Source organism: Macaca thibetana, chromosome 3 (assembly GCF_024542745.1).
Source record: "Macaca thibetana thibetana isolate TM-01 chromosome 3, ASM2454274v1, whole genome shotgun sequence".
In the NCBI taxonomy this organism is placed as follows: Eukaryota; Metazoa; Chordata; class Mammalia; order Primates; family Cercopithecidae; genus Macaca; species Macaca thibetana.
The window spans coordinates 141,062,518-141,089,490 of NC_065580.1; the positions used below are offsets into that span (position 1 = coordinate 141,062,518).

At 54.3% G+C, this 26,973-nt stretch overlaps 3 protein-coding genes across 8 annotated transcripts; 2 read left to right on the forward strand and 1 right to left on the reverse strand.

The window, feature by feature from the left end:
• The first annotated feature begins 77 nt into the window (after positions 1 to 77).
• Positions 78 to 12,365, forward strand: TAF6 (TATA-box binding protein associated factor 6). Its single transcript, XM_050783973.1, has 15 exons — positions 78 to 571; positions 5,231 to 5,442; positions 5,545 to 5,631; positions 5,758 to 5,911; positions 6,113 to 6,169; positions 6,595 to 6,714; positions 7,227 to 7,372; positions 7,481 to 7,558; positions 7,651 to 7,752; positions 8,159 to 8,341; positions 9,204 to 9,278; positions 9,405 to 9,530; positions 10,920 to 11,093; positions 11,323 to 11,520; positions 11,825 to 12,365. Exons 2-15 carry the CDS (start codon positions 5,287 to 5,289, stop codon positions 12,203 to 12,205), a joined length of 2,037 nt encoding a protein of 678 aa, XP_050639930.1. The 5' UTR covers positions 78 to 571; positions 5,231 to 5,286; the 3' UTR covers positions 12,206 to 12,365.
• Positions 12,261 to 18,343, reverse strand: AP4M1 (adaptor related protein complex 4 subunit mu 1). 5 transcript variants are annotated; one of them, XM_050784040.1, is made up of 15 exons: positions 17,911 to 18,343; positions 17,715 to 17,803; positions 16,927 to 17,033; positions 16,748 to 16,844; positions 16,201 to 16,311; positions 16,028 to 16,108; positions 15,294 to 15,356; positions 14,502 to 14,568; positions 14,343 to 14,396; positions 14,093 to 14,199; positions 13,900 to 13,994; positions 13,435 to 13,479; positions 13,145 to 13,195; positions 12,922 to 13,033; positions 12,261 to 12,781 (listed from the first exon to the last, which is right to left on the reverse strand). In XM_050784040.1, exons 1-15 carry the CDS (start codon positions 17,966 to 17,968, stop codon positions 12,557 to 12,559), a joined length of 1,362 nt encoding a protein of 453 aa, XP_050639997.1. In that variant the 5' UTR covers positions 17,969 to 18,343; the 3' UTR covers positions 12,261 to 12,556. The 5 variants fall into 5 exon arrangements, with proteins under 5 accessions (XP_050639997.1, XP_050639996.1, XP_050639995.1 ...); XM_050784039.1 differs by having other exon boundaries at positions 17,694 to 17,803; XM_050784038.1 differs by lacking the exon at positions 16,748 to 16,844.
• MCM7 (minichromosome maintenance complex component 7) lies at positions 18,292 to 26,614 on the forward strand. Of its 2 annotated transcripts, none has more exons than XM_050783989.1 (15): positions 18,292 to 18,419; positions 19,611 to 19,690; positions 19,952 to 20,116; positions 20,306 to 20,430; positions 20,506 to 20,686; positions 21,000 to 21,137; positions 21,418 to 21,567; positions 21,752 to 21,866; positions 21,952 to 22,083; positions 22,314 to 22,397; positions 23,198 to 23,591; positions 23,890 to 23,973; positions 25,067 to 25,235; positions 25,997 to 26,106; positions 26,265 to 26,614. In XM_050783989.1, the coding sequence occupies exons 1-15, from the start codon at positions 18,389 to 18,391 to the stop codon at positions 26,464 to 26,466; spliced, it is 2,160 nt and encodes a 719-aa protein (XP_050639946.1). In that variant the 5' UTR covers positions 18,292 to 18,388; the 3' UTR covers positions 26,467 to 26,614. The 2 variants fall into 2 exon arrangements, with proteins under 2 accessions (XP_050639946.1, XP_050639947.1); XM_050783990.1 differs by lacking the exon at positions 18,292 to 18,419 and adding an exon at positions 19,140 to 19,222.
• Positions 26,615 to 26,973: the final 359 nt, after the last annotated feature.

Sequence of the window (26,973 nt, forward strand, 5' to 3'; positions counted from 1 at the left end):
ATTTCATTCTGTAAGCCTAGAGGACTTATTCTGGCACGGGGATGGGGCAGTGACTTGCTCTTCGGTTCTGCCAGGACCTGCTTCCAGGAGGGGGCGGGGCCAAGATGGCGCCGAGCGCCGGGTGATCGGCGTCCCGGCTGCGGCTAGAGTTTTCTTGCTGCCTGTGCTCGGCTGGCCGGGGCGGGTCTGAGTGGTACCCGGGAGGAGACCCTTTGAAAGTCCCTTGTGGGGACTGGAAAGAGGACGGTTGGTTGTGTGTCTGTGCTCGTGGGGACCCCGTGTGTGTGCCTGCATAGGAGAGATGTTGCAGGAGATGGGGTGGACTCTCTGAGCCTCATTTCGCGCTGCCCGGGGATCTTCGACCTGCTTCTCTGCTGGGATCTCGCTCAAGTTAACCCTCCCCTGGGACGCCTTCCTGCCGCCTCCACTTGATCTGAGGAGATCCTGTGACTGTAGCGTGTTTTATGAGCCTTAACTGGCAGAGGGTACCGCCGGGTATTGAAGGATTCGTAGGAGTTCGCCAGGGAAGTGGGACACGACCGCCTCTTGTAAACCCGGCGCCAGGCACAGAGTATGTCTCCAATAATTGTGTTCCCTATAGATAAGACTTATAAAAGTGGGGAAGGAGATTAGGGATGGTTTGAAAAGAACTAATTTCTTTTTCGGCCTCCCTCTTCCCATCCTTCCAGCACGGTCCCACCCTACTTGTACTACTCCTGAACAGTATTGATGTTAATCTTCCTAATGTCCAGCTCCAAGTGTGCCACTTATTTTATTTTTTTTTTTTTGAGGCAGGATTTCCGTCTGTTGCGCAGGCTGTTGTGCAGTGGCACCATCTTGGCTCACTGCAGCCTCCAACTCCTCAGTAGTTCAAGCGATCCTCCCGCCTCAGCCGCCTAAGTAGCTGGGATGACCGGTTCACCCCACCACGCCCGTCTAATTTTTTAATTTTTGCAGAAATGGGGGTCTCACATGTTGACCAGTCTGTCTCAAACTTCTGGCCTCAAACGATCCTCCCACCTCTGCCTCCCAAAGTGCTGGGATTACTGGGGTGAGCTACCTCTCTTGGCTCCAATTTGCTTTTTTTTTTTTTTTTTTTTTTTGAGACGGAGTCTCCCTCTATCGCCCAGGCTGGAGTGCAGTGGCACGATCTCGGTTCACTGCAACCTCCACCTCCTGGGTTCAAGCGATTCTCCCATCTCAGCCTCTCAAGTAGCTGGAGTAGCTGGGACTACAGGCGCCCGCCACCATGTCTGGTTAATTTTTGTGTTTTTACAAAAAGACAAGGTTTCACCATGTTGGCCAGGGTGGTCTCGAACTCCTGACCCCAGGTGATCTTCCCACCTTGGTCTCCCAAATTACAGGCGTGAGCCACTGCACCTGGCTCCACTTTGCTTTTAACTACAGTGTAGGCTCAAAGCTTGGGCCTATGACCTATTAATAACAGTGATACCAAGTATTTACTGAGCACCAACATCTCTAAGCCTTACAACTAATTCATTTACTTCACAAATATTTATGATGTCCCAGGGCTCCTGGAATACATCAGTGAACATAATAAAGAGCTCTGTTGGCCAGGCACAGTGACTCACGCCTGTAATCCCAGCACTTTGGGAGGCCAAGGTGGGCGGATCACCTGAGGTCAGGAGTTCAAGAGTGGACAACAAGAGTGAAATTCTATTTCCAAAAAAAAAAAGAAGAGCCCTGTTTACATGGTGGACAGAGACGGAGTCTCGCTCTGTTGCCAGGCTGGAGTGCAGTGGTGCAACCTCTGCTCACTGCAACCTCCGCCTCCTGGGTTCAAGCGATTCTCCTGCCTCAGCCTCCCGAGTGTCTGGGACTACAGGCGCATGCCACCATGCCTGGCTAATTTTTGTATTTTCAGTAGAGACAGGGTTTAACCATGTTGGCCAGGATGGTCTTGATCTCTTGATCTCATGATCTGCCTGCCTCGGCCTCCCAAAGTGTTGGGATTACAGGCGTGAGCCGCCGCGCCAGGCTCAGAAGATGTTAAATGCTATGGAAAAGAAGAAGTGGGCTGCCCCCACTCTGAGGGCAGACTGCAGAGTTAAATAGGGTGGTCAGGGTAGGCAGCCAATTAGACATTTGGGAGAACATTCCAGGCAGAGGGAATGGAGCAAAAGCTATTAAGTGCATGCCTGGCAAGTTTAAGGAGCAGCCAGAAGACATATGTGTCTGGATCAAAGTGGAAGAAGGAAGGAAGAGTGATCAGAGATATAATGGGGAGAAGGCAAATTTTGAAGGGCTTTGTGGGACATTATAAGGATTTTGTCTTTTTTTTTTTTGAGAAGGAGTCTTGCTTTGTCGCCCAGGCTGAAGTGCAGTGACACATATCTTTGCTCACTTCAACCTCCGCCTCCTGGGTTCGAGTGATTCTCCTGCCTCAGCCTCCTGACTAGCTGCAATTACAGGTGCCCGCCCATCTAATTTGTGTATTTTTAGTAGAGATAGGGTTTCACCATGTTGGCCAGGCTGGTCTTGAACTCCTGACCTCAAGTGGTCCGCCTGCCTTGGTCTCCCAAAATGCTAGGATTACAGGCGTGAGCCACTGTACCCGGCCTGAGACAGGGTTTTGTTATGTTGCCCAGGCTGGTCAGGAATTTCTAAGCCTAAGCAGTCTTCCCACCTCACCCTCCCAAAGTGCAGAGATAACAGGCATCAGCTGAACCACTGTACCTGGCCATGATAAGGATTTCGGATTTTACTCTATGGCAAGTGGAGCGCCACTGTGAGGGTTTGAGCAAAGAAATGACAATCTGCTTTACAGTTTGACGGAAGCATTTTGGCTGCAACATTAGGAACAGATGTAGAGAGAGGCAAGGGTAGACACCAGGAGACATTGTTAGGAGGCTTTTTTTACCCAGTGGATAGATGGTGGTGACCTGGGCCAAGCAGTGGGAGCAGGGGAGTCAGGTTGGACTACCTGGTGGATTGATTGATTGATTGATTTTTTTTTTTTTTTGAGACGGAGTCTCGCTCTGTCGCCCAGGCTGGAGTGCAGTGGCGCCATCTCCGCTCACTGCAAGCTCCGCCTCCCGGGTTCACAGCATTCTCCTGCCTCAGCCTCCCGAGTAGCTGGGACTACAGGAGCCGCCACCACGCCCGGCTAATTTTTTGTGTTTTCGGTAGAGACGGGGTTTCACCGTGTTAGCCAGGATGGTCTCGATCTCCTGACCTCGTGATCCGCCCACCTCAGCCTCCCAAAGTGCTGGGATTACAAGCGTGAGCTACCGCACCCGGCCTGATTGATTGATTTTTGAGACAGAGTCTCACTCTGTCGCCAGGCTGGAGTGCAGTGGCACCATCTTGGCTCCCTGCAACCTCCGCTTCCTAGGTTCAAGCGATTCTCCTGCCTCAGCCTCCCGAGTAGCTGGTACTACAGGCGCGTGCCACCATGCCCAGCTAATTTTTTGTATTTTTAGTAGAGATAGGATTTCACCATATTGGCCAGGATGGTCTCGATCTCTTAACCTCATGATCCACCCACCTTGGCCTCTCAAAGTGCTGGGATTACAGGCGTGAGCCACCGTGCCCAGTTGGATTTATTTTTTTATCTTTTTTTTTTTTTTTTTTTTTTTTTTTTGAGATGGCGTCTCTCTGTCGCCAAGGCTGGAGTGCAGCTGCACAATCTCAACTCACTGCAACCTCTACCCTCCAGGTTCAAGTGATTCTCCTGCCTCAACCTCCCAAGTAGCTGGGATTACAGGCACGCGCCACCATGCCCAGCTAATTTTTGTATTTTTAGTAGAGACAGGGTTTTACCATGTTGCTCAGGCTGGTCTCGAACTCTTGACCTCAAGTGGTCCAGCCACCTTGGCCTCCCAAAGTGCTGGGATTACAGGCGTGAGCCACCACGCCTGGCCTACCTGGTGGATTTGTTGTGAAGGCTCAGATAAAGAACAAGTGTCTGGACGGATGGCATTACTGTGAAGATAAGGAAAGCTGAGCCTGGGCCAGGCAGTTCGACTCACGCCTTTAATTCCAACACTTTGGGAGGCCAACGCTGGAGGATTGCTTGAGCCCAAGACTTCAAAGTGCTGGGATTGAAGCCCTGAGGTGTAACAGAAAAAGACAGAAATCTGGGCTGGGCCTGCTGGCTCAGGCCTGTAATTCCAACACTTTGGGAGGCCAAAGCAGGAGGATTGCGTGAACCCAGCAATTCAAGACCAGACTGGGCAACATAGTGAGACTCTGTCTCTGCCCCCCGCCAAAAAATTGGCTGTGCACAGTGGTACACACCTATAGTCACAGCTACTTGGGAGGCTGAGGTGTGAGGATTGCTTGAGCCTGGGAGTTCCTGGGCTCTATCAGTCTTCCTACTTCTGCCTCCTAAGTAGCTAGAACTATAGCCGTGTGCCTGTATACCCAACTAATTTTTGTATTTTTTGTACAGATGGGGTCTCGCTGTGTTGTCCAGGCTGGTTGTGAACTACTGGGCTCAAGTGATCCTTCTACCTCGGGCTCCCAAAGTGTTGGAATTACAGGCATGAGCCACTAGGCCCAGTCCAGAGTTTTTTTTTTTTTTTTTTGAGACGGAGTCACCCTGGCTGGAGTGCAGTGGCATGATCTTGGTTCACTGCAACCTCTGCCCTCTGGGTTCAAGTGATTCTCCTGCCTTAGCCTCTCTAGTAGCTAGGATTACAGGTGTGCACTACCACGCCCTGCTAATTTTTGTATTTTTAGTGGCGATGGGGTTTCTCCATGTTGGCCAGGCTGGTCTTGAATTCCTGACCTCAAGTGATCCGCCCGCCTTGGCCTCCCAAAGTGCTGGTGGGATTACAGGTGTGAGCCACAGCACCTGGCACCAGCCCAGATTTCTATCTTTCTCTGTTACACCTCAGGGCTAACTCATGTGGGGATGGATAGAAGACACCCCGAGTTCCTCCCCTCTCCCCACTGTCCTCCCTTTATTGGCCCCGTCCCCGTGTCTCACATTTCTTTTTTTTTTTTTTTTGAGACGGAGTCTCGCTCTCACCCAGGCTGGAGTGCAGTGGCCGGATCTGGGACTACAGGTGCCCGCCACCACACGTGGCTAATTTTTTATTATTTTTAGTAGAGACGGGGTTTCACCATGTTAGCCGGATGGTCTTGATCTCCTGACCTCGTGATCCGCCCGTCTTGGCCTCCCAGAGTGCTGGGATTACAGGCTTGAGCCAACGCCCCTGGCCTCACATTTCTTTTTCTTCTGCCTGCCCCATTCCTCTGCCAGGGTCTCCGTCTCTCCACCGGGGGCTTCATCCTTCCAGGGAGAAGAGGGACTCCAGAATGGCTGAGGAGAAGAAGCTGAAGCTTAGCAACACCGTGCTGCCCTCGGAGTCCATGAAGGTGGTGGCTGAATCCATGGGCATCGCCCAGATTCAGGAGGAGACCTGCCAGCTGCTGACGGATGAGGTCAGCTACCGCATCAAAGAGATTGCACAGGTGACCCAGCCCTTCTGTCCAGCTCCACGTTGGGTCCAGGATGTCGCCCGGGGCCCCGTCCTTAGGATTTTGGGCTGATGTCTATTCTGTCACCCACCCCAGGATGCCTTGAAGTTCATGCACATGGGGAAGCGGCAGAAGCTCACCACCAGTGACATTGACTATGCCTTGAAGCTAAAGAATGTCGAGGTGATTTGGGGAGACAGGCAGGGGGCGGGTGATGGGGACAGGGCGATGGGGTTGGGGTGAGGCACCATCCTTCAGCCAGGTCTCCTCCGGCTCCCTTCTCACATGTGCCCCTCTCTCCTGCCACAGCCACTCTATGGCTTCCACGCCCAGGAGTTCATTCCTTTCCGCTTCGCCTCTGGTGGGGGCCGGGAGCTTTACTTCTACGAGGAGAAGGAGGTTGATCTGAGCGACATCATCAATACCCCTCTGCCCCGGGTGCCCCTGGACGTCTGCCTCAAAGGTTGGGGGAGGGGAGAGCAGGGTGGCAGGGAGGAGGGAAAAGAGGACAGATGCGTGTGGGTGTGAGTAGCCTCACAATAGAAGAAAAGCTCAGCGTGAGATCCCTGGTGAGTTGCAAGGGGAGCAGGAGTGGAAACATGCATGGAACAACTCCCCAGTGTCCATGCGCGGCAATTCACCTTGACACCTGCCTTCCTTGCAGCTCATTGGCTGAGCATCGAGGGCTGCCAGCCAGCTATCCCCGAGAACCCACCCCCAGGTAACCTCCATGCCCCACCCTCTGGGTCTCTGGGTCCCTTTCCCCCTCCTTCCACCTTTTTTTTTTGATGGAGTCTCACTCTGTTGCCTGTGCTGGAGTGCAGGAGTGCTGGACTGCAGTGGCACAATCTCGGCTCACTGCAACCTCTGCCTCCTGGGTTCACGAGATTGTTGTGCTTCAGCCTCCTGAGTAGCTAGAGCTACAGGCACACACCACCACGCCCAGCTAATTTTTTGTAATTTTAGTAGAGATGAGGTTTCACCATGTTGGCCAGGCTGGTCTCGAACTTCTGACCTGAGGTGATCCACCCGCCCTGGCCTCCCAAAGTGCTGGGATTACAGGCGTGAGCCACCGCATCCAGCCTCCTCCCTTTACTTTTCCTGCTACTCTCGTCACGCCTCCCACTGTGCCTGCTTTCCCACCAGCTCCCAAAGAGCAACAGAAGGCCGAAGCCACAGAACCCCTGAAGTCAGCCAAGCCAGGCCAAGAGGAAGACGGACCCCTGAAGGGCAAAGGTCAAGGGGCCACCGCAGCCGACGGCAAAGGTCAGTCCTCCTAGGCCAGGCCTCTCTGGACTCTTGCCCAAAGCCACGTGGCCATTTGTTTTGTATCCTTTTTTTGTTTTTGAGACAGAGTTTCACTCTGTCACCCAGGCCAGAGTGTAGTGGCATAATCTCAGCTCACTGCAGCCTCAGCCTCCTGAGTAGCTGGGATTACAGGTGCCCACCACCACGCCCAGCTAATTTTTGTAGTTTTTTTTAGTAGAGATAGGGTTTTGCTATGTAGGCCAGGCTGGTCTCAAACTCACCCTCATGTGATCCGCCTGCCTTGGCCTCCCAAAGTGCTGGGATTACAGGTGTGAGCCACCATGCCAAGCCTCCATGTGGCCATTGGTGAAGTGGCTGAGGTCAGGGCCAGAGAGCCCCAGAAAGGATGGGGAAGCCTAAGAAGAAGCTGGGTCTCCTGAGTCTCAGGGGAAGTGGAGGGTTAAGGTTCTTCTGTTACTGAGGTTTCTTCTGGAGCTTTCTTTGTCAGACCCACCTCTCCAATCACACAGGGAAAGAGAAGAAGGCACCGCCCTTGCTGGAGGGGGCCCCCTTGCGACTGAAGCCCCGGAGCATCCATGAGTTGTCTGTGGAGCAACAGCTCTACTACAAGGAGATCACCGAGGCCTGTGTGGGCTCCTGCGAGGCCAAGAGGGCGGTGAGGGCCCCACCAGCCTGCCCTGGCCCTGAGACTCCTCCTCCTGGGGGTCCTATGAATTGCTTCCCACATCCTACCCCCACCTGACTGGCTTCCCTCCTCCCACAGGAAGCCCTGCAAAGCATTGCCACGGACCCCGGGCTCTATCAGATGCTGCCACGGTTCAGTACCTTCATCTCGGAGGGGGTGAGAGCATGAGGTTCCACTGTGCAGGGACGGCAGCGGAAGCTCCTGTGAGGGTCTCCCTGCCCCATGCCCAGCACTCCTCCCTCCCGCAGGTCCGTGTGAATGTGGTTCAGAACAACCTGGCCCTACTCATCTACCTGATGCGTATGGTGAAGGCGCTGATGGACAACCCCACGCTCTATCTAGAAAAATACGTGAGTGGTCCTGCCCACCTTCCCTTCCAGGGATCAGGGACCCTGCTGCCACCAACAGGAAGTCAGTGGTCAGCGGTGGCTCACACTTGAAATCCCAGCAACTTTGGGAGGCCGAGATGGGAGGATCGCTTGAGCTCAGCAGTTTGAGGACAACCTGAGGATAGTAGTAGGACTACTGTCTCTACAAAAAAAGATAACAAAAACAAAATTAGCCAGGCATGGTGGTGCATGCCTGTGGTCCCAGCTACCTGGGAAGCTGAGATGGGAGGATTGCTTGAGCCTGGATGATTGAGGCTGCAGTGAGCCATGATTGTGCCCCTGCACACCAGCCTGGGTGACAGAGTGAGACTTTGTTTCAAACAAACAAACAAAACCAGAATCAGCTGCCCCGCCCTTTCTCCCTTAGGTCCATGAGCTGATTCCAGCTGTGATGACCTGCATCGTGAGCAGACAGCTGTGCCTGCGACCAGATGTGGACAATCACTGGGCACTCCGAGACTTTGCTGCCCGCCTGGTGGCCCAGATCTGCAAGCATTTTAGCACAACCACTAACAACATCCAGTCCCGAATCACCAAGACCTTCACCAAGGTGAGCCAGGGAAACTTGAGCACCATTGGTTTCATCACTGGCCACCTCTGGTTGGGGGAAGTGACACTGGAAACAAGGGCAGAGGGAAGAGGGACTGGAACTTGTGGGGCTCTAAGGGCCTTGAGGCTTGTCTGTAATGCCTTTTTTTTTTTTTTTGAGATGGAGTCTCACTCTTGCCCAGGCTGGAGTGCAGTGGTGCAATCTCTGCTCACTGCACCCTCTGCCTCCTGGGTTCAAGCAATTCTCCTGCCTCAGCCTCCTGAGTACTTGGGATTACAGGTGCCTGCAGCCATAACTGGCTAATTTATTTATTTATTTATTTTTTGAGACGGAGTTTTGCTCTTGTTGTCCAGGCTGGAGTGCAATGATGCGATCTCGGCCCACTGCAACCTCCGCCTCCTGGGTTCCAACGATTCTCTTGCCTCAGCCTCCTGAGTAGCTGGGATTACAGGCATGTGCCACCACACCCAGCTAATTTTGTATTTTTAGTAGAGACGGGGTTTCTCCATGTTGGTCAGGCTGGTCTAGAACTCCCGACCTCAGGTGATCTGCCTGCCTCGGCCTCCCAAAGTGCCAGGATTACAGGTGTGAGCCACTGTGCCTGGCCACAACTGGCTAATTTTTGTGTTTTTAGTAGAGACAGGGTTTCACCATGTTAACTAGGCTGGTCTCGAACTCCTGACCTCAGGTGATCTGCCTGCCTCAGCTTCCCAAAGTGCTGGGATTACAGGCGTGAGCCACCGCGCCTGGCCTCACTGTCATGTCTTAATGATTTACAAGGAAAGTGTCTATGAAAGACGTGGGTCCCTATCAATCATCCTTTCAGACCCCTTCATCTTAGTTTATTTCCTTCCCCTTACAGAGCTGGGTGGACGAGAAGACGCCCTGGACGACTCGTTATGGCTCCATCGCAGGCTTGGCTGAGCTGGGACACGATGTTAGGCCTCTGGGAGGAAGAAATGGGGGAGGGGACGCAGTCATGAGGTTATAGAGGGCACTGTGCCCCCACCTGGGAGACCCTGGTGACCCTCCGGCTTTGGTTTCTTCCTTTCCCTTCCAACAGGTTATCAAGACTCTGATTCTGCCCCGGCTACAGCAGGAAGGGGAGCGGATCCGCAGTGTGCTGGACGGCCCTGTGTTGAGCAACATTGACCGGATTGGAGCAGACCATGTGCAGAGCCTTCTGCTGGTAACCGAAGCCCCTGTCCCTGCACCTGCGCCCCCGACCCCCCAAGAGACAGCCGGCGTTTAGCAAGCATATGGCGTATTTTATTCACCTACTCCCATCTTTGCCTCCTGTTTTCAGAACATACTGCAAAGTCTGATACTATTTTACAGATGGAAAGACTGAGACTCAAGCTGAGTAAAAAATAAGGGGGCTGGCTGGGCGCGGTGGCTCACGCCTGTAATCCCAGCACTCTGGGAGCCTAGGAGGCCAGCCTGGGCAATGTAGCGAGACCCCGCCTACGAAAAACAAAAAGCTGGGAGTGGTGACATGTGCCTGTGGTCCCAGCTGCTAGGGAGGCCAAGGTGGGAAGACTGCTTGAACCCAGGAGTTCAAGGCTGCAGTGAGCTATCATTGTGCCACTGCACTCCAGCCTGGGTTACAGAGGGAGACCACCACTCCTCCAAAAAGAAAGAAGGGCTCACATGCTCAGCCTTTGGCATTTGGACCATCCTTCCCCAGTGCTTCTGTGTTACTGTGTGGTCTCTGTACAAAGCAAATGCCCTCTTGATTAACTGTCCTGCCACAGTATTTAGCAAGTTCATTCACATGTTAGTGCCCATGTTTTCATTTTTTTTTTCTCTCTCTTTTTTGAGATGGGAGTCTCACCCTGTAACCCAGGCTGGAGTGCAGTGGCATGATCTCAGGCTCACTGCAACCTCTGCCTCTCAGGTTCAAGCGATTCTTGTGCCTCAGCCTCCCGAGTAGCTGGCACCACAGGCATGTGCCACCATGCCTGGCTAATTTTTTGTATTTTTAGTAGAGACAGGGTTTCACCATGTTGGCCAGGCTGGTCTCGAACTCCTGACTTCAGGTGGTCTGCCAGCCTCAGCCTCCCAAAGTGCTGGAATTACAGGCATGAACTACCACGCCCAGCCATTCTTTTTTTTTTTTTTCTGAGTCTCACTCCGTCACCCAAGCTGGAGTGCAGTGATGCAACCTCTGCTCACTTCAACCTCCACCACCTGGATTCAAGCATTCTAGTACCTCAGCCTCCCTGGTAGCTAGGACTATAGGTGCGTGCCACCATGCCTGGCTAGTTTTTGTATTTTTAGTGGAGACAAGGTTTCTCCATTTGGGCCAGGCTAGTCTCACACTCTTGACCGCAAGTGATCTGCCCGCCTCAGCCTCCCAAGTGCTGGGATACAGGCGTGAGATGCCGCACCTGGCCCCGTGCCCATCTTTTGTTTTGAGCAAGCCCACAGTGTTCTGTACACACACTAACAGCTCAGCATGGTTTGGCCTCCATCAGGGTCACTGAGATGATAAGGAATGTCCTTTTTTATTGCATCCCCAAGGCTCTTCTCAGAGTGTCACCAGCCCTCCCTCTACCTGGCTTTTTTTTGTCTGCAGAAACACTGTGCCCCTGTTCTGGCAAAGCTGCGCCCACCGCCTGACAATCAGGATGCCTACCGGGCAGAATTCGGGTCCCTTGGGCCCCTCCTCTGCTCCCATGTGGTCAAGGCTCGGGCCCAGGCTGCTCTGCAGGCTCAGCAGGTCAACAGGACCACTCTGACCATCACGCAGGTCCGTGGCCGGGTGGGGAGGAGGAATAGGAGGTGGAGGAGGACCCCAGTGTGGGACAGGCATTCACACAGACACGCGGGCCCCAAGGCAGCCGTCTCAGGGCAACCAGGCCCTGAGTGAGGATGCCCAGCCCCAGTGAGAGCCACTAAGAGCAAGGGGAGCCCAGGCCTCTCCCTTCAGACTCTTCTTAGTAGATGCTGCCACGTCCCCTTTCCTCTTCTCCCCACAGCCCCGGCCCACGCTGACCCTCTCGCAGGCCCCGCAGCCTGGCCCTCGCACCCCTGGCTTGCTGAAGGTTCCTGGCTCCATCGCACTTCCTGTCCAGACACTGGTGTCTGCGCGAGCAGCTGCCCCACCACAGCCTTCCCCTCCTCCAACCAAGTTTATTGTAATGTCGTCGTCCTCCAGCGCCCCATCCACCCAGCAGGTATGCAGAGCTGTGTGGGACAGGGAGCATCCGGAGGGCCCAGGTTGCCTCAGAGCACCCTGGGGAGGCCCAGGAGTAGAGCACAGTCCCCTCTGGGCCCAAAGTCAGGAGCTGAAAGAGGCACCCACCATGGTTCTGCAGGGCCGTAGCTGCCCTGCATGAGCAAGGTCTCCAGCCACAGCTGTCTATGGGTCAACTACAGGAATAACTTGTTCAGGCAGGGAGCAAGTGAAGTGTCCCCGCCAGGCCTCTGAGGAGCAGGGAGGGCACAGGGCAAGCGGACCCGCTTTTCCTTTCTATCCAGGTCCTGTCCCTCAGCACCTCGGCCCCTGGCTCAGGTTCCACCACCACCTCGCCCGTCACCACCACCGTCCCCAGTGTGCAGCCTATCGTCAAGCTGGTCTCCACCGCCACCACCGCACCCCCCAGCACTGCTCCCTCTGGTCCCGGGAGTGTCCAGAAGTATATTGTGGTCTCACTTCCCCCAACAGGGGAGGGCAAAGGAGGCCCCGTTTCCCATCCTTCTCCAGTTCCTCCACCGGCATCATCCCCCTCTCCACTCAGCAGCAGTGCCCTCTGCGGGGGGAAGCAGGAAGCTGGGGACAGTCCCCCTCCAGCTCCAGGGACTCCAAAAGCGAATGGCTCCCAGCCCCCCAACTCTGGCTCCCCTCAGCCTGCTTCGTGATGCTCCACCTGCCAGCCCCCGGATTCCCACACATGCAGACATGTACACACGTGCATGCATACTAAGCGGAAGGAAGTTGTAGATTGCTTCCTTTCATGTCACTTTCTTTTTAGATATTGTACAGTCAGTTCCTCAGAATAAAAGTTTGGTTTGTAAGTTCCGATCCACTGCAGTCCTTCCTGCATCAGATACCAGAGAGGCTGGGCCCATTGCCCCCTCCTGGTCTCTCGGGACTGAGGACTCTTCCTGCCCAGATTGAGAGTCCCAAGACCAGGAGGCTGGAAAAGAAAAAGACTGTCCTTCCGTGGGACAAACTGCCGCCTTGGCTGCCGTGTCCTCGTTTGGGGAGCCTCAGATCCGAATGACGTAGGCATCGCTGTGGCTTAGGTGTCGCACCCACTTGTGGGGGTTGGCATTGCCGCACGGCCTGAAGGCCAGCCTGAGGAATCGAACCTGGAGGCCGGAGCACGTGTGCCGGGGAAGCTCAAAGGAGAGACTGGCCGGGCCCAGACCCAGAGGAGGGGCCGAGGTGGAGAGCCCATGGCTGGGAGGTCCTGGGGGCCCTGGGACGTCCATCTGTGAGGGGCAGAGGCAGGGGGAGGAAAGAGGGCAGGAAGCTGACCACGCTGGGGGGACCAGGCAGCACTGCTTCGGGAGTGTAGGGGGGCTGTTAAGTGATGGTGGGAGGAGAGGGGCCGGGGGTCCACAGCGAATACCTGGAAAAGGCCCGAGAGTTGAGAGCCTCCTTGCACCCGAGGCAGGTCCCAGCGAAGGGCTCCCTCCGCCAGCTCGGCCTTCTGCTCTGGGCTGCTCAGCTCCTGAGACAGGCTGGAGTTTGGAAAGGGAAGGTGCTGGGCTTGGCGCCTTCTTGGGGCAGGCCTGTCGTGCTGAGCTCACTCTCTCCCCAGGAATCTCCCCGTGGTGGGTGCACACACTCACCTGACCACCCCTCGAGGCAGGGGAAGGTGCAGCCTGACATTGAGGGCTTGGCTACAGAGGAGACAGGAACAAAGTCAGCCCCAGGAAGGCACGGTCCCTTGTCCTGTTCCTCTTCAATGTCACAACAGGATTTCAGCACAGGTGTCCCCCACCTTCCCAAATGCTACAGCCTCTACCTTAACTGGATTCTGAGGCTGGCAGCTGCATCTGAAGGGAGAAGTAGCAGGTGCCCTGGCCCTGTCTCCTGTCCCACAGAGCTGAACTCGGCCAGGCGCCGGCCTCACTCTTACCTCTTCGAGGGCAGGTCGCATCGCAACTTCAGATAAACCTGGAGCCTGGATAAGAGGGTAAAACACCATGACTCAGGCCATCTCTTATTGGCATCTCACCATTCCTCACCAGGGGCCTCCATGCGGGGCTGTGTGGGTATGGGCTGTACCCCCAAGAGAGAAAAGGGCTGAAGTCCAGCCCAACTCCATTAGCCAAACCTTTTTCCTTTTTTTTTTTTTCCAGAGTGACAGGGTCTCGCTATGTTGCCCAGGCTGGTCTGGAACTCCTGGGCTCAAGTGATCCTCCCATCTCAGCCTCCCAAAGTGCTAGGATTACAGGTGTGAGCCACCACGCCCAGCCCAAGCCTTTTTCCAATTTGCACTCCATCACCACTACCACCACCCCCACTCTGCAGTGAGTCTTGGGAACATACAGGTCTCGGCTTGGGTTCCAAGGTAGTTCTAGAACCCAGGAAATGGTCTCACCGGCCTGAGCCTCGGTCCCACTGCACAGAGGGGAAGAGTCGGAAGGGGAGCGGTGACGGGAGGTCATCGGAGAGTTGGTACCGCATCACAGTCAGCTGAGAGACCAGAGAGCAACAAGGTTAGTTTGGTCTCATGCCCCCACTGCCCCCCTTCCCCATGGTGGATGGAATTTATAGGCCACCCCAACCCTGACCTCGCCCTGAGGTGGTTGCAAGCGGAGGATTCGATGAGACTCAAACTCATCCAGATTCACAGAGCTGTGAAACGAGACTTCATCGACCCGGATTCCTGGCCCATAACCTGGAAAGAGAGAGAGAGACTTCACTCCTGACCCATGTTTTGGGAGAGGAGCAAGAAGTGGGGAGGCTCCATCTCTGACTTCCCTCCATGAACTCTCCAGCAATGACCTACTCCAAGGGGAGAAAGACCCACTTTTTCCTCACCTCTTAGCTCTGACTTTCCCACACAAAACTCTTCCGTCAAGCCAATGCGCATCTCTGTTGGAGGAGAGAACATCAGGGGAGCTCAGCAAACTCCACAGTTTAACACACCAAGGAACCTGCCCTAACCCCAACCTTGGGTCCCGCCTGCAGAGGCCTCACCAGAGCCGCTGGGAAGGAAACTCTTGAGCCGAATCTCTCCCTGCACATCCACCTTCAGCAGGGAGCCCTGAGAGGCAGGGGGATCAAGGTTAGAGTCTTTTTTTTTTTTTTTTTTTTTTTTTTTAGACAGTCTCGCTCTGTCGCCCAGGCTGGCAGCAGCGTGATCTCGGCTCACTGCAAGCTCCACCTCCCAGGGTCAAGAGAGTCTCCTGCCTCAGCCTCACAAGTAGCTGGGATTACAGATGTCTGCCACCATGCATGGCTAATTTTTATATTTTTAGTAGAGATAGAGTTTCACCGTGTTGGCCAGGCTGGTCTCAAACTCCTAACCTTAAGTGATCCACCCACCTCAGCCTCCCAAAGTGCTGGGATTACAGGTAGGAGCCACCGTGTCCCGCCTTTTTTTTTTTTTTTTTTTTTTTTAAGAGATAGGGTCTTGCTCTGTCACCCAGACTAGAGTGCAGTGGCTCAATCTCGGCTCACTGCAGCCTCAACCTCCTAGGCTGAAATGATCCTCCTGCCTCAGCCTCCCAAGTAGCTGGGACAGCAGGTGTACACCACCATGCCTGGGTAACTTGTTTATTTGTATTTTTTGTAGAGATGGGGTCTGGCTATGTTGCCCAGGCTGGTTTCAAACTCCTGGCCCCAAATAATTCTTCTACCTCGGCCTCCCAAAGCACTGGGATTACAAGCATGAGCCACTGTGTGGCCGTTGCTGGGAGTCTTAACCACCCCACCATGTTTCTCAAGTCCCATTTGTCCTCAGCTCCAGGTTTGGGAGCTCAGACTTACATTAGATGCTATCAGTACAGACAATCTCTCGACCACATCCAAAAAAACTTCATTCTTTTGGCTCTGAGAAAGAGAGAGGGTTTGGATGGTTGGAAGCAGAATAGCCTATGTTCTGAAATGGACAGACAGGGAAAAAGGACAGGACAGTCAAAGCTACAGCTCTAGGGTGGGGACATGGGTGATGGAAGGGATACCCACATCTAGGGGAGGTGGGAGAGGTGTCAAGATCTTTTTTTTTTTTGAGATGGAGTCTCGCTCTGTCGCCCGGGCTGGAGTGCAGTGGCCCGATCTCAGCTCACTGCAAGCTCCGCCTCCCGGGTTTACACCATTCTCCTGCCTCAGCCTCCTGAGTAGCTAGGACTACAGGCGCCCGCCACCTCGCCCGGCTAGCTTTTTGTATTTTTTAGTAGAGATGGGGTTTCACCGTGTTAGCCAGGATGGTCTCGATCTCCTGACCTTGTGATCCGCCCGTCTCGGCCTCCCAAAGTGCTGAGATTACAGGCTTGAGCTACCGCGCCTGGCCGATCTTTTCCTTTTTCTCTTTTTTTGCATTTTTGGGTTTTACCATGTTGGCCAGGCTGCTCTCGAACTCCTGGCATCAGGTGATCCGCCCACCTCGGCCTCCTAAAGTGCTGGGATTACAGGCATGAACCACTGCGCCCCAACGTAAGATCTTGGACTCTGGGGTCCCAGAGCAAAACCAGAGGGTCTGACCCCATGGATTCCTCCCTCACCTGGTCAGAGCGACTGGACAGGACAGGGCGGCTGGCTGCACTGCTGGGAGCCACTTTGCTCTGTTGTGTCTCAGCCCCAAACTGTAAAGCATCCAAAGCAATCAATCATCAGGTCTGACAACCCCAGCCAACCCCTCTTCTCCTTCCTCACCCTCCTCTTTCCCTCTGCTGACCAAGCCAACGCTGCTGAGGTCAAAGAGGCTGAAGGGCTTGCTGACCACAGCTTCCGTCTGGATGAAATTCCTCAGCATCTCTGTGGATGTGGTCTGTACATAGCCATAGTCCTAGTGGTAAAGGAAGGACAGTCCGAGTGGTCAGTGGAAGGAAGGGGTAAAAAGGGGGAGTGGGGCCAGGCATGGTGGCTCACTCTTGTACTCCCAGGTCTTTGGAAGGCCGAGACATAGGAGAATGGTTTGAGACCGCGAGTTCAAGACCAGCCTGGGCAATAGAGCGAGACTCCCGTCTCTACAAAAAATAAACAATGAGCTGGACACAGGGGAGGAGGCTGAGGCAGGAGAATAGCTTGAGCCCAGGAGTTCCAGGCTGCAGTGAGCTATAATTGCACCACTGCACTCCAGCCTGGGCAACAGAGCAAGACCGTCTCTAAAAGGAAAAAAAAAATAGACTTGGCCTCCTAACCACAGCATCCCACAGTAGAAGAGCAGATGTATCTCCAGGGGAATTAGGTGGGGGCCACAGAAGGGGAACATTGATTCTCACCAGCACTTCATCCAGGAGTTCGTAGACCAGAGCCACATTGCGGGAGATGGTCCCCTCGCCCAGGGAGCCACAGTAATCGCCCAGAAGAGTGGCCAACCTGAGGAAACACTTGGAGCGTGTATTTCCTCCTCCTCTCAGACCCCTGCCAGCTAGCAGATGCCCAGCCCAACCCTCCTCACCTGGACAGCAGTTCTAGGAGGCTGAAGGGAGAAACGTTTTCTGAAGTTGTGACCACCAAATACAGGCTGCTGTGTCTGATGTGAATGAAATGACGGCCATCGTGATGCTGAAACACAGGCAGGGAGAAGAGGGGTTAGGAAAAGGGAGGTGGAGTAATCAGAACCCAGGAGACCTGAGCTGGGATCCCGATGCCTCTTACTAGTTTGGGAGATACATGACAGATCCCTAAGCCCAGCTTCCCATGTGGAAACGGGGTTAATTATAGTAACTACCCCAAGTTGCTGATAATGGAGTCACGCAGGGAGCTGGGCCTGGTGTGTTGCTGGCGCCCAATGGACGTTTTTTTTTTTTTCCCCCACCCCCATTACCCCGAGACGGAGTCTCGCTCTGTCACCCAGGCTGGGTGCGGTGTCCGGATCTCGGCTCACTGCAACCTCTGCCTCCTCGGTTCAAGCGATTCTCCTGCCTCAGCTTCCCGAGTAGATGGGATTACAGGCGCCCGCCACCAAGCCCAGCTAATTTTTTTTTCGTATTTTTAGTACATGCGGAGTTTCAGCATGTTGGTCAGAATGGTTTCGAACTCCTGACCTCTGGTGATCCGCCCTCCTCGGCCTCCCAAAGTGCTGGGATTACAGGCGTGAGCCACCGCGCCGGGCCTCTTGTTAGTTTTACTTGGAGAAATGCAACCCCCAAGTGGAAGCTACCATGGAACCAGTCCTGGGAGGGAGACGGCGCCCACCCGGCCCGCCCGGGCCCAGCTCCTCACCCGCCTCCCGCCAGTGGTTACCATGACAACCGGGGACTCGTCTCCTGGCAGTCCCGTCAGCTTCCGGTAGAAGAGCTCGGCCACATCCCGGCCGCCACTGTCCCCGCGGACTGGCGGGTGGAAGGACTCAGTGAAGGATCCTGCGACACGGGCTGGCCCTGGGCGCCCCTCCCGCCCGGTCCCTCCGCCCCTTCCCAGCCCCGAGGGTCTAGGATACAGTCTTTGTAGATGAGCGGGTCCCCCTTGGAGGACAGAATGAAGAACTGGGAAATCATGGCCGTCCTGGAGAGCAGACAAGACGACGGCGAAAGTTGGGCCTGCCCCGCCCTGAGGCCCCGGAACAAAAGAACGCGCGTGCGCTGGCCCTTTAAGAGCGATTCTCCTCCGCCCGCGCCAGCTTGGACCGCGGGAAACCCGGCGCCCGCCCCACCCCGCCCGGAGATTCCCTTCCGACTCCCGCACCGCCTCCCCGTCACTCATTCGAGGCCCACCCGGCGATTGGCTTGCGGCTAGCGGGAGGGAGAAAGGGCCGGCTTTTCCGATTGGCCCGCACGCAGTGGCGCTGGTCACGTGGGGGGCGACGTTTCGCGCCAATTTCGGTTGGCCGGCCACAGTCCACCGCGCGGACGTTCTCAGCTTCCCCAGAAGCAAGACCTCTGAGCCCGCCAAGAGCTGCCGCACGGGCCTCGGCAGCGATGGCACTGAAGGACTACGCGCTAGAGAAAGGTACGGGTCTACAAGCCTGGGAAGGCGTCCTGCGCGGGGAGCCTCCCGGGGAACACCTGTTGATGTGAGCTGGGGTCTTCGAGGACCGGGGTCAGCGGGTTCTGGGGCGCGCGACGCCAGAGGCAGGGTCGGGTTGCGGCCTGGCTAAGGCCCACGGGACCTGGAAGGCGCGCGAGGGGCATCGACGTTGAAGAAAAGGTAGTAATCCCACTTGGGAAAGGTGTTATAGAGTCGTGGGGTTGGGGGGCTTGGGGGGCGCTACCCGGCTGGGGGCTGCACAGGGAAGAGTCGCGCCGAGGACCTCAGGAGACTCTTTAAGGGCTCTGGACCCCGGACCCGCTTCCCTCCGCGCTTTTGGATATTCCCAGGTTCCCGCCGCCTCCCCGAGGCGCGCGGAGGCCCCGGGGGCGGGCAAGCCGGGGCCGCTGCGTGCCGGGATTGGCCGTTTGAGGCCGCCCTCCGAGCGGAAGTGGAGCCGGGCGGAAGTGGCGCGACGCGGGTGGAGGGAGTGTCGTGTAAACAGTGTCCTTCCGCGTGGCGGCCTCGGAGAGAGCTGCGACCCGGGGGGGCGTGCCTGGGATCCGGGAGCTTCGCTCGGGCCCGGGAAAGGCGGCAGTGGGCTGGGATCGCAGTGGCCCTGGGCGTGCTGGCCAGTGGCTGAACTGGCTCCCGCCTCGGGCGGAGGAATCCCGGGCTGTGAAGCGGCTGGAATCCGGGCCCATGTGCTTCTTTGTTTACTAAGAGCGGAAGCGCTGGCGGGAGCGGTGGTGGGGTGCGGGACCTGCCTGGTGGCGGAGGTCCCGGTGAGATAAGGGGCTCGGGGGACCCAAAGAAGGCAGGGGATCATGGGGGTGGAAAGAAAGCTGAGAACCTTGAGGCCGGAGTGTGGGAGGCCAATGGGGAACGGCGCTAGGATTTTAAACTAAAGTAGGGACAGGAATTCCCCTGGGGAATAGATGTTGGATCGCTCTGTGCACTGCCCCGGGCTCTTTATTCTTCGCTGGTTAAAACAGACTGTGCAAAAGAGTTATGCCCACTTTGGGGAGAATTCGGTAGTTTATTTAAATGTTCATATTATTAGTTCATAGGCTGTGTTTTAAGTGAAAATAGGTATCTTAGATTTCTATGAGAGGGATGGGCAGTGATGTGTTTTAAAGTTTATGTTTTATGATTTTACATTTCACGTTACAGAAAAGGTTAAGAAGTTCTTACAAGAGTTCTACCAGGATGATGAACTTGGGAAGAAGCAGTTCAAGTATGGGAACCAGTTGGTAAGTATAAGATTGGGTAAAGGGAATGGGGAAGTGGGGTGCATAAGGAGCCATAAGAAGTAGCTTGGCTGGTTTTATTAAAGAGGTAATAATTAGAGGGTTTGGGGGCTGAGAAGCAAGTCTCTCTCTAAGTGGTGCTGTGTTCTCCCCTGTGGATGCCCAGAGCCTGTGCTGAGTTCTCAGTAATGTATCTTCACATATGAACACTGGTGCACAAGGTGAATGTGGCTTTGAGGTGTTTCTGTCTCTTCCTCACCTGAGGTTCGGCTGGCTCATCGGGAACAAGTGGCTCTGTATGTGGACCTGGACGACGTAGCCGAGGATGACCCAGAGTTGGTGGACTCAATTTGTGAGAATGCCAGGCGCTACGCAAAGCTCTTTGCCGATTCCGTACAAGAGCTGCTGCCTCAGTACAAGGAGAGGGAAGTGAGTGGCTAGAGAACAATGGCAAACAAAGGGAAAGGCATTTAAGCTTCTGTAGAGAGGCTGCTCAGATACTGATGTTTTCTGAGCAGGCAGAAAGAAGGGGCATTTCAGTTTGGTGTTCTCTGCGCTCTCCTTTCCCCATCCTGTTGCTCGTTTATTTATTTATTTGTTTATTTTGTCCTCCTTTAGGTGGTAAATAAAGATGTCTTGGACGTTTACATTGAGCATCGGCTGATGATGGAGCAGCGGAGTCGGGACCCTGGAACAGCCCGAAGCCCCCAGAACCAGTACCCTGCTGAACTCATGCGCAGATTGTGAGTAGTCTCTGTTGGGAAGTATGTAGGGATTGGTTCTCCAGGATCTTGTTTGTGACTGTTTTCTCCCCTTAGTGAGCTGTATTTTCAAGGCCCAAGTAGCAACAAGCCTCGTGTGATCCGGGAAGTGCGGGCTGACTCTGTGGGGAAATTGGTGACTGTGCGTGGAATTGTCACTCGTGTCTCTGAAGTCAAACCCAAGATGGTGGTGGCCACTTACACTTGTGACCAGTGTGGGGCAGAGACCTACCAGCCGGTACGTGTGGAGCAAGGAGCAGGAAAGCCCTTACCCATTAGTCGTTTTGTAGAGATTAATTTGATCCTGTGATGCCTATCATTTTCTTTGCTTGTAAAAGTTGCCTGTGTGTTTGCCTTTCATTGTTGGGTATGTAATGGTCTTTCTACCTATTTCTTGGGTGTTTGTTGTTGACCCAGAGTTAAGTTCAAAGGGTTCTTGACACTTCCAAGATGTCTGCCATGAAGAGAAAATGTGATTCAAGGAACCGACCGACCCAATGGGGCTCTTTTGCTTCTGACTTCCTTTTGGTGCTTCTGTTCTCACATCCTAGATCCAGTCTCCAACTTTCATGCCTCTGATCATGTGCCCAAGCCAGGAGTGCCAAACCAACCGCTCAGGAGGGCGGCTGTATCTGCAGACACGGGGCTCCAAATTCATCAAATTCCAGGAGATGAAGATGCAAGAACATGTGAGTTTGGGGTACGTGGCCCTGGGCAGGTGGATTGGGAGTCCACTTGAATCCTGTAGTCACTTGTGGAGTGGCAGGAAGAAAGAAGAAGGAAAGAGGGAAGTGCAGGAGGGAGGTGGAACTAGAATTTCTGAGAGCCTTGGGAAGGGGAAACTCAGTAGCCCTCCTGTGGGCTTGTCTGTGACTAGGCAGCCTGGGAGCCTTTGAGTGGGATGCCTAGGGAGGGAAGGTTGGGTCCTCGTCCATTTCTCCTGGCCTTATGTGCCTTTCCCTCCCCTAGAGTGATCAAGTGCCCGTGGGAAACATCCCTCGTAGTATCACGGTGCTGGTAGAAGGAGAGAACACGAGAATTGCCCAGCCTGGAGACCACGTCAGCGTCACTGGTATCTTCTTGCCAATCCTGCGCACTGGGTTCCGACAGGTGGTACAGGTAAGGAAGAGTTTGACATGAGGATCGTCCCCTTTTCCCTCACCTACTCATTCTACTCGCACAGAGAAAAGTGGGCAGCAAAACCCCAAACAGAACCCAGGGATTTGTCAAGAAATCGTTAGGGAATCCAGTGATGGGCAAGTTGAAAGGATTGCATCTGTATCCTGGCATTTTCCTGCCCAAGGGTTTACTCTCAGAAACCTACCTGGAAGCCCATCGGATTGTGAAGATGAACAAGAGTGAGGATGATGAGTCTGGGGCTGGAGAGCTCAGCAGGGAGGAGCTGAGGCAGATTGCAGGTGAGGGGCAGGGGAGATAGAGGAAATTCCATTTACATCCTAGCCCCCTTTTCCCCCAAAAAATACAACCTTAACTTCTCTACAGAAGAGGATTTCTACGAAAAGCTGGCAGCTTCAATCGCCCCAGAAATATATGGGCACGAAGATGTGAAGAAGGCACTGCTGCTTCTGCTAGTGGGGGGTGTGGACCAGTCTCCTCGAGGCATGAAGATCCGGGGTAAGAAGGAAAAAGGGAGAGGCTCGGGGGGATGAAGTCATTTAGGAGGAAAAAAGGATGACAAGTGTCTCTGTAGGTCAGAGTATAAGAGTGGACATCTTGCCTTCATGGACACAGGGAGGGCTTAGAAGTAATGCTGGGTGTTAGAGGGAGGCAGAATTCAAAATTGCTCTGTTGTTGTCTAAGCATTGGGAGAAGAGTCATTCCAGGGCTGCCTTCCCTTCCTCCAGGCAACATCAACATCTGTCTGATGGGGGATCCTGGTGTGGCCAAGTCTCAACTCCTGTCGTACATTGATCGGCTGGCCCCCCGCAGTAAGTAGTTGGGCCTTGGGAGAGGTGAACATAGTGACAGATAGGGCCACAGTGTTTATTCAAAAAATGGGGGTGCATGGTGGCTCACACTTGTAACCCCAATGCTCTGAGAGGCTGAGGCGGAAGGATCGTTTGAGACCAGGCTGGTCTACTAAAAAGTTTGTTTGTTTGGGTATTTTTTTTGTTTGTTTCCTTTTTTTGAGACGGAGTCTCAGTCACCCAGGCTGGAGTGCAATGGCGTGGTTTCGGCTCACTGCAACCTCTGCCTCCCAGGTTCAAGCGATTCTCCCTTCTCAGCCTCCTGAGTAGCTGGGACTACAGACACGTGCCACCACACTTGGCTAATTTTTGTACTTTTAGTAGAGATGGGGCTTTACTATGTTGGGCAGGCTGGTCTCGAACTCCTGACCTCATGATCTGCCTGCCTTGGCCTCTACCAAAGTGCTGGGATTACAGGTGTGAGCCACTGTGCCTGGTCTCTACTAAAAAGTTTTAAAAATTAGTTGGGTGTGGTAGTGAGTGCCTATAGTCTCAGCTACTTGGGAGGCTGAGGCTGGAGGATGGCTTGAGCCCAGGAGCCAAGGTGTCAGTGAGCCACAGTTGTGCTCTGAAGAGAACCGGTGGGAGGGGAAGGGGAACGTTGCCAGCGCCCCACAGATCCTTGGGCGTCTCAAGAAGGCCTGGGGGAGGCAGTGGAATGATCCCAGCACAGGCCTTGCCTCCCTGGCCCATTTATTGTCCTTTGTTTGTTTCCCTTCTTCTTCTTTCTCTCTTATGGTTCCTTATTTCTTCTCTTCCAGGCCAGTACACAACAGGCCGGGGCTCCTCGGGAGTGGGGCTTACAGCAGCTGTGCTGAGAGACTCCGTGAGTGGAGAACTGACTTTAGAGGGTGGGGCTCTGGTGCTGGCTGACCAGGGCGTGTGCTGCATTGATGAGTTCGACAAAATGGCCGAGGCCGACCGCACAGCCATCCACGAGGTCATGGAGCAGCAGACCATCTCCATTGCCAAGGCCGGCATCCTTACTACACTCAATGCCCGCTGCTCCATCCTGGCTGCCGCCAACCCTGCCTATGGGCGCTACAACCCCCGCCGCAGCCTGGAGCAGAACATACAGCTGCCTGCCGCGCTGCTCTCCCGGTTTGACCTCCTCTGGCTGATTCAGGACCGGCCTGACCGAGACAATGACCTACGGTGAATGGAGCTCAACACCCAAAGAGAGGTCCCCTGTAATGATCTATAGGGAGGAGGGGAGGTGAATCAAAACAAATACCGTGCTCCTGGAAACCCCAGAGCCTCCCCCTTGCATCAGGGGCTGGTCCACGGTTCTCGGGGAAATGGTGGGTTGGGGCTGAAATGCTGATGAGGATTTTCAGGAAAGCGTGTCCCTCCTATACTGTAAGGAAGTGGCAGAGTCAAGGGAGGGACACCTAAGAGGACATGGGTGTGTAGCCCTAAAAAGGATGTTCCTCCTGGCCTCCCCTCTATCCAGGTTGGCCCAGCACATCACCTATGTGCACCAGCACAGCCGGCAGCCCCCCTCCCAGTTCGAACCTCTGGACATGAAGCTCATGAGGTAGGAGAGCTGGGTGCAGACGGGCAAACGTTGAGTGGGCCATGCGAGCCTCCTGAAAAAGTGCTTAATCTTAGCGTGTGTTTTTCACACCACCACTTCCCGCTTCGGACATGACCAAAGCCTGAGATCAGCTTTTAAGTGGAAAATTCCACACTTTATACAATAGGGACATGGGAAACTTTCCTACACAAATTTTTTTTTTTTTTTTTTTTTTTGAGACAAAGTCTTGTTCTGTCGCCAGGCTGGAGTGTAGTGGCGCAATCTCAGCTCACTGCAACCTCTCCCTCCCAGGTTCAAGCGATTCCCCTGCCTCAGCCTCCTGAATAGCTGGGATTACAGGCGCACGCCATCACGCCCAGCTAATTTTTTGTGTTTTAGTAGAGAGTGGTTTCACCATGTTGGCCAGGATGGTCTTAATCTCCTGACCTAGTGATCTGCCCGCCTCTGCCTCCCAGAGTGCTGGGATTACAGGTATGAGCCACTGTGCCTGGCCCACAAAAATATTTTTAATAAAATTGTGTTCAGGTTATATGTGTCGGTTGTATATGAAATACAGGTGAATTCCATGTTTAGACTGGAGTCCTATCCCCAAGCTATCCCATTATGTATGTGCAAATACTCTAAAATCTGAAGTCTAAAACATCTGCTCCCAGGCATTCTGGATACTCAGCCTCTATCGCTATTTTTCCACGAGCCTCCAGTGTTCCCTCAGGTTTTTACTCCCTTTTAAATATTCTGTAAACTATTCTCTTTAAATATATCTGTTTTGCCGTGTCATGCGCTCAGAGGAGGGGTCTGGATCATCTATTACTGACAGATGGATTTGTCTTACCCTTACAAAGGCCATTCCCCCCCCCCCCCCCCAAAAAAAAAAAGGAAATAACTTGGGAGGGTCCTCGGGGGCTATATGTTTGGTGAAATCCATCAGTGATATTCCAGCCAAGCAAATACCCACTAATTTTTTTTTTTCCACTTCAAGTTCCTGGAGGGGACCGTGTTAAATGGGGAGCCCTGGTGCAGAAAACAACATGGGCTCATATTCACTCCCTTCCCCATCTCCCTCTTCTGCTTCCCCATGAACCTTCCCCCACAGGCGTTACATAGCCATGTGCCGCGAGAAGCAGCCCACAGTGCCAGAGTCTCTGGCTGACTACATCACGGCAGCGTATGTGGAGATGAGGCGAGAGGCTTGGGCTAGTAAGGATGCCACCTACACTTCCGCTCGGACCCTGCTGGCTATCCTGCGCCTTTCCACTGCTCTGGTAAGTGCCCAAACTGCTGGAGGACCATCTGTTTTGACCCTTAAAGTGGCAGCTCCTTACCATGCTCTCATCGCCGAGTCCCTCCCGCTCCAGCCCTGCTGGGGCTAAAGTGCTGACAGTGCAGATAGTGGTCCTCTCCGTGCTACCGCACTGTGGGTACTTGCTGCTCCAGCAGGGCACGCACAGCGTCCGTGGAGGGAAAGGCCTTTTCCCCACTTGTTAACCTTCACTGAGTGGGTGGTTGGGATCTGTTTCACTCCATGTCCTAGATCCTGTGCTACAGACCTTCCTTTCTGTCCTCCCGTCTTGGACCTCAGTCCTGGGGGCTCCAAAGTGCTGTTCGTGCAGGTAGTGTGATTAACTGACCTACTGCTGAGCTAGCACTTCCCGAGCCCCCAGGACACGTTCTCTCTGCCAGTTGTCTTGGCTGAGCTCCCCAAGCTCCATCTGTCATGCTGGGGAGCCCAGTGGAGTTCAAAAGGGTCTGGTCTCCCTCACAGGACAGCTGAACTCCGGGACTGGCCAGTGTTGAGAGGCGGAGACTTGGGCAATTGCTGGACGCTGCCCTGGGCATTGCACTTGTCTCGGTCTGACAGTGCCGGCCCAACACTGCGGATGCTGGGGGGGGTGGGGGGCTCCTCTCCTGTTTTGTGAGTAGGCGACCCATGGGCTGCCCAGCCTTAAAGCCAGAACAAGGGTGTTCCCTGACCTTGTTCCACTGCCCTCCTCCCGTTCCCATCTGTCCCCTACCTTCCCCTTAGGCGCGTCTGCGAATGGTGGACGTGGTGGAGAAGGAAGATGTGAATGAAGCCATCAGGCTAATGGAGATGTCAAAGGACTCTCTTCTGGGAGACAAGGGGCAGACAGCTAGGTGAGTGGTTTAGTGAAGGACAAAGCTGAGTCACTTTGGCTTTTGTGTCCATGTGTCTGAGGCTGGCCTCAATTCTAACACTGACCATCATTGTTCTCTGTTGATGTCGAGCATTCCTGTTTGTCCCCTGACCTTACACACCTACTCATTTCCTTCAGGGCTCAGAGACCAGCAGATGTGGTATTTGCCACCATCCGTGAACTGGTCTCAGGGGGCCGAAGCGTCCGGTTCTCTGAGGCAGAGCAGCGCTGCATATCTCGCGGCTTTACACCCGCCCAGTTCCAGGTGGCTCTGGATGAATACGAGGAGCTCAATGTCTGGCAGGTCAATGCTTCCCGGACACGGATCACTTTTGTCTGATTCCAGCGTGCTTGCAAGCCTGGGGTTCTCTTGTTCCCTGCTGGCCCGCCCCTTGGGAAGGGGCAGTGATGCCCTTGAGGGGAAGGAGGAGCCCCTCTTTCTCCTATGCTGCACTTATTCCTTCTGCTAATAAAGTGTTTGTAGATTGCCACCTTCTAGCCTGGGCCTTTCATTAAAACAGGGTATTGTGTGTTTTTTAGATTCCTACCTGTTCCTTTTTTGTGCTCCTATTTCATCCACTCAGTAAATTGTCTGAGTAAGCTGCATCTCCCTGCCAGGCCCCAGTATAGATGCTGGGGATGTGGCAAAGACTAAGTGGTCCCTGCTGTTTGGAGATACTTGAGCTGGGGCTCCACTTTTTGAGCCCCCCGACTCCCTTATTTAGTCTTACACTGCCTGTGTGCCAGTCAGGCTCTGGGGATACGGCGCCAGTATGAAATGCAGGGTCTCTTGGTTTTTCCCCTTTTCTAGCAGACAGGTCATTACTTAACCACTTAGTTCCCAACT